The sequence below is a fragment of the Mus caroli genome, unplaced genomic scaffold, assembly GCF_978045245.1.
Source record: "Mus caroli unplaced genomic scaffold, Mus_caroli_1 scaffold_3, whole genome shotgun sequence".
In the NCBI taxonomy this organism is placed as follows: domain Eukaryota; kingdom Metazoa; phylum Chordata; class Mammalia; order Rodentia; family Muridae; genus Mus; species Mus caroli.
In genome coordinates, this window is record NW_028227258.1 from 126377310 (window position 1) to 126383309 (window position 6000).

The following is a 6000-nucleotide window of genomic DNA, read 5'->3' on the forward strand; positions in this document are numbered from 1 at the left end:
GAGCAGGAAGATCACAAGTTAAGACCAGCCTGTGATACATTAAAAAAAAAAAAATCCTTTCAATAGATAGATATAGACATAGATAGATAGACAGACAGAGAGATATGAATATAAAGATATTCAGATTTAATGTGTAATGTGCTCCAAAGAATGCAAAGCTTCTTTTTTTGTTGTTTTTTTGTTTGTTTGTTTTTTTGGGGTTTTTTTGGTTTTTCTGAGACAGTGTTTCTCTGTGTAGCCCTGGCTGTCCTGGAACACACTTCGGAGACCAGGCTGGCCTTGAACTCAGAAATCCACCTGTCTCTGCCTCCCAAGTGCTGGGATTAAAGGCGTGCACCACCACCGCCTGGCTAAAGCTTACTTTTAAAATGTTATATAGCAGTACTAGTAAAAATAAAACATGAGCCACAGATGCAAGCCACATACATTATTTTTAAATTTCTGAATAGCCACATTTTAAAAATAAACAATTAAATTTCTTCATTATATTTATTTATTGTTGGGGAGTGGGCACATGTCAGCACACAAATGTAAAAGTCAGAGGATAACTTTCAGGAGATAATTTCTCCTTCTACCAAGTGAATAGCAGAGGTCAGACTGAGCACATTTACTGAGTATTTATTACAGTAATTGGTAACAAGTACCTGTTCCTGCTAAGCCATCTTTCTATTACAGAAATAAATATAACTGAGATATGTCACATTTTTCTTCTGTTTTAAAATCCATTATGTTTTATATTTAAGAAAATTTCAATGTGAGCCAGCCACATTTCAAGTATATTAGACAGAACTGTGATGCAGGATAAATCTTTTAAAATGATTATTATATTGAAGAACATTTGGCAATCAGGTACAATCCAGTGCAAACTGAGATAGAGAGGGAAGCTTCGCTGTGTTTGCAGGTTCAAGGCTCTGCTCTGCTAAGTGACCTGACGGAGGAGGCTAGAGAATGATGAGAGCAGCATGGTGACCACAGTGAGCTGGAGCTGGAGAGGGGGCTTCACTCCTGTGCTGGCACAAACAAGGCAGGGAGCACAGACCCAGCAAGTGTGCTCACACATTTGATAACAACACCCAGCGAGTTGTGGCTAAGAACTGCCAGTTTCCTCAGTGAATCAGGAGGCTGAAGGGACATCATGAACAGTGTAAGAACGGCACTGCAGCGTGCCCCAGCTCACATCTTCCTCATCCAACCCCCAGATGCTGGGATTGCAGACCTGTCCCAGCAGCTAAACAAACACCCGCAGCCTGCTAGGTTGTGGTTGCATGCAGTTACAATCATTTTCTACATTCTTCTGGACTAGTCAGACTTAAATTTTATCACTATATTGCTAAACTCAGAAATAATATTCATTATTTCCTAATCTACTCATTATCCAGAAAACATTCTCAAGACTAACTGTAGCCCAATATAGGGGGCTGACTGAGAACAGTCATGAGTAAAAGCCTCATCACGTTCACATAAAACAGGATTTAGCAAATACCTACAAACAAGTAAGTTCTATGAAAACATGGCACTATGTTGTTCTGTAATGAAACCTTATAGGTCATCTAAATATATTCGTTTATAAGAATTTTTGCTTAAAGGTAGACATCAGCACTATACAAATAAATATGCTATATGAGTTTTCCTCTCTTACCACAAATTTTAGCAGCTGCATGTGGTCAACAGCTACCACTAGCATGTGTAAAGCTGTGGGTTTGACTGCCAGCACTGGCAAAGTAATAAATGATAATAATAATAACAACAACAACAACACACCAGGCATCTATCGGTCCTATGCTGTTATAATTGAGATGCTGTTAATGACAGACTATAATGACTTAGTACAGCATGTTACTGAAAAGGGCTACACTATGAATATGAGCTACACCAGAAATACATAATAACTTTCAGCATAAAATAATTTGAAGCCGGGCGTGGTGGCGCACGCCTTTAATCCCAGCACTCGGGAGGCAGAGGCAGGCGGATTTCTGAGTTCGAGGCCAGCCTGGTCTACAAAGTGAGTTCCAGGACAGCCAGAGCTACACAGAGAAACCCTGTCTCGAAAAACCACCAAAAAAAAAAATAAAAAAAAAAAAAAATAATAATTTGAACATTATGTGTGAAAGAAAAACAAAAAAAGAAAAAAAGAAAAGATATTCCACATGTTTTCACTATTTTCATAAAGGGAAAATGTCAGTTTTTATCATGATTTCTCATCATTAGGCAATTAAAAATATTAAATAGAGATAAGAAATCAATCAATTTTTTAAAACTGCAAATAAAATAAAACAGAAGATATAATTGTCTCTATCATAAAAAGACAGCAAGTTAAGTTAGATGTCTCAGGAAGCAAATGAGAACCTGAGTTTGATTCCTGAGACCCACAAGGTAGCAAAGAACTGACTGGCACAGGGTGTCTTGACTTACTTACACACACACACACAAACACACTAAGCAGTAATCAAAAATTAAAAACAAAAAGTATCTTTTTTTTGGTTAAATTATTGGTTAAAAGCCAGGATTCATATGAAATGTTCCAAAACATTTCCAAAACAACCTGTCCCTATGATTTATTGACTTACCCAAATTTTCCCTTTTATGAATTTTACAATTAACATAATGCTGGTGACTAAACCCAGTGAGCAAAATAATAATAAAATTTGCATTATTTGTATATAAAATTTGTATAATTTGAATAATCCAAGATAGACCCTTTGAACTGAATTCTCGGAGTAGCAACTAGAAAGGCTGTTTATTACTGAGCTAGTACAATATCCTTCGTTCCTTTGTACACACTGTCCTTAATTTGTATTTAAGTGATTACACAAACTTAGCAATTCAAAGTCCTGCTTTGGCACAAGGTTTTGGTTTTTTTTTTAAAGATTTATTTATTTTTATTTAGATGAGTACACTGTAGCTGTCTTCAGACACACCAGAAGAGTACATAAGACCCCATTACAGATGGTTGTGAGCTACCATGTGATTGCTGGGAATTGAACTCAGGACCTCTGGAAGAACAGTCAGAGCTCTTAACTTACTGAGCCGTCTCTCCAGCCCTGGCACAAGTTCTTAAAGACTTGATTATCTTAAAAGTAAAACCAGTGACAGGCAACTAAATATCAGAGATAGTATTTTTTTTTAATGGAAGACAACTTGTTCAACTTGTTAGTCAGGGCCATGAGACAGCTGACTTAAAAATGACCACACAGCTTCTGGTTTATCCCTTTCAGCCATAAATATAATGCCATTTCTCCCAACATTACCAGATTTCTATCTGGATGATAGGAATGATCATATAGAAAGATTTTATTCAAGCTAACAAAAAAGTACCTCACACTGAGAGACTGTCTTAACATACTGGGAAAGGCTTGAAAAAACAGCCTTAAAAACTATTTTCTCACCCAAAACATCAGATAAAAAGGTGTTAAATCTTTTATTTACTTGACGACTGAGAAGTCAAAAGCAGATCAGATTTGTAATAATTAACTTCCTTACTGTACTGGCTTGCCACAAGAAAGCCAGTGTGGATTAAATGACATCATTAGCTTGGATTCCCAATAAAGCTGGAATACTTCAATTTGCAACAGTTAGCTAAAAATAAAGACCCACCATTTGTATGAGGGAGTGGCAGGCGGTTCTAGTTTTATTTATAAATTTCTTTATTTAAGAATGATGCTTACTGTAAAATAAACAGGAGACTGACTGAAATACATACTTTTTAGTTTTTACCTGAAAAGCTGTTCTACCACAAGAAAAAAGAATGAAGATTTTGGTCTCAAAACAGGACATTTCTGTTTCTCTAAGATTTATCACTGCCTTGAAACCTCGTAAAAAAAAAAAAATACTGCAATTGGTACAATTTCGAAATTAAACAGCATATAGATTAGCATTCCTAGAACTGAAGTGATGTCTGCCTTAACTGTCACTGTCGCCTTGGCGTTGTTATTTTCTGGGCTGCAAGTGCCAAGGGACATGAGAGATTTTCGTCTGTGAATGGTTTCTGAGAAAGGTGACGCTTTTTAGACACTTAAGTCACTCTAAGGTTTTCTTTTTCTTTTTCCAGGTAATACAGTAATGTTCAAAAGTTAACCACTGGCTCCTAACCCGTGCGTTCTAACCGCCTCGAGGGGTGGGTGACACACAAGAGATGCACAGAGAAGTTGCATCGGTCTGCGGTGAAGACCTTTCCGGCGCGCCTTCCTCCTAGGCCCAGGGCGAGCTTCCGCCGGGAGGCCGAGGAGGACCCAGACCTCCTCCGGAGCCCGCACGAACCTAGTTCGGAGTCCGGGGGAGCCGCCTGACCCGCGCCCCGCGCCGCTGCCTCCGTCACCTCGGGGCCCGCGCGGCTCCCGACCCTCAGCGGCCGCAAGCTGCAGTGCATCCCCGCGCTGTGCGGAGCCCGGGCCGAGGGAGAGCCGCGCGCCCCCGCCGCGGCCTAGCCCTCGCCGCCCAGCCGCGCCACCCAGCCCTCACTTACCAGCTGCTGCCGGACCCAGCGCCACATGCCCCCGCCGTCGCCGACGCCGTCGTGGCCCGCCGGACGCGGGGCCGAGCGACAGCAGGTGGAAGAGGACTCCGAGTGTGACCGGAGCAGGCGAGCCCCTCGGGCTTAAGTTCCGCTCTCTGCTGCCGCCGATTTTCTATCCGAGTCGGGTCCCCATCCCGCCCGCCACCCCGGCCCGGAGGTCCTACAGGCGCGGCCTGGCTGCCAACCGCGCCCGGAGCAGCACTACTCCCCGCTGCGCCGCGGCCACCTTCATCTCTGACCGTTGTCACCCGAAGCACCGTCGCCCCCACGGCGCCGCCCCGCCCTCGCCCGCCATGGCCCCGCCCCCACGGCGCCGCCCCGCCCTCGCCCGCCATGGCCCCGCCCCCAAGCCCTGTTCCCCTCCCTCACCTGCTCTGGACCCGCCCGCCTCCTTACCTCTCCGAGGCCCACCCTTCCCTGTTTCCGCGCAGGGTTGCCCGCCCCTTTCCGGGGCGGTGTGTCGCGAAAACGTGAGCGCTGTCAGGCTCGCCCGCTCTATGGGCCTTTTTCGAGTTTTTGTACCTTGGCCAGCTAGGCTGCAGCAACTCCTCGAGGGGGAGATGGCTCTGCCCTGTCGCAGATCTTCCTCCTCCCCCACCAACCCCCCCATCCACTCCAACATTCGGATCCACATCAGCAAATGTATGTGACCAAAAGGTCGGTCCCCAGAAGCCTCCCCGTATTGGTACCATTAAAATATCAAAGACTTACATTTGGAGAGGGAGATGATTATGATCAAACTAAATTGTACAAAATTCTCATAGAAAAATTAAAAATTTTTTAATTGTCAGAGGCATTTAATTGCTTCACACATAACTCAGCGAGTAACCAAAGTGGACTAATATTGGGGAAAGTTTGAGATTTCTCTGTGAGAGTCCAGCCTGCACCTCAATTTCTGGAGCTATTGCTGAGTTCCTATCCTGATGAATTAAGCTGGAAAGGCTAAGCATGCAATGAAAACTACCCTCAAAGTAGCTTGACCTCTCTAACAAGGGTGTGGATAACTGTTAAGATTCATTCTGCAGAAACCCAAATCTTTAAAAGTAACATTCTGCAGAAACCTAAATCTAAGCTACGGTGATTAGACAAATCTATCTTTTGGTTTCAGTAGTCATTTCTTAGATAATCCAGCATTGCAATTAGAGTCTTTCCGTTATCTATGGCCTATAAAATCTGCAACGGAGCCGGGCGTGGTGGCGCATGCCTTTAATCCCAGCACTTGGGAGACAGAGGCAGGCAGATTTCTGAGTTCGAGGCCAGCCTGGTCTACAGAGTGAGTTTCAGGAAAGCCAGGGCTATACAGAGAAACTCTGTCTCAGAAAAAAAAAAATCTGCAATGGATTTTTTTTTTTAATATATTATAAATTACCCAAATTTAGGACAGATATTTAAAAAGAAAAAGGAACCTTCGTTTTGCTCTTATGCCCGACCCTTACTCTATGGCACCAGCATAAAGTTACTGGAATGTTTTTAGAGAAGTGTTTGCT

At 43.0% G+C, this 6000-nt stretch overlaps 1 protein-coding gene across 2 annotated transcripts in view; it reads right to left on the bottom strand.

Annotated features, from left to right (window-relative positions):
* The window catches only part of Atp11b (ATPase phospholipid transporting 11B (putative)), a 103020-nt gene extending 98234 nt beyond the window's left edge, over positions 1 to 4786 (bottom strand). Inside the window, exon 1 of one of the 2 annotated variants that reach the window (XM_021157859.3) lies at positions 4463 to 4785. In XM_021157859.3, coding sequence (XP_021013518.1) covers positions 4463 to 4489 — 27 coding nt within the window. In that variant the 5' untranslated portion in view covers positions 4490 to 4785. Of the gene's footprint in view, positions 1 to 4462 lie in introns of both variants that reach the window. The other variant, XM_085835958.1, reaches the window with a different exon arrangement.
* Positions 4787 to 6000: the final 1214 nt, after the last annotated feature.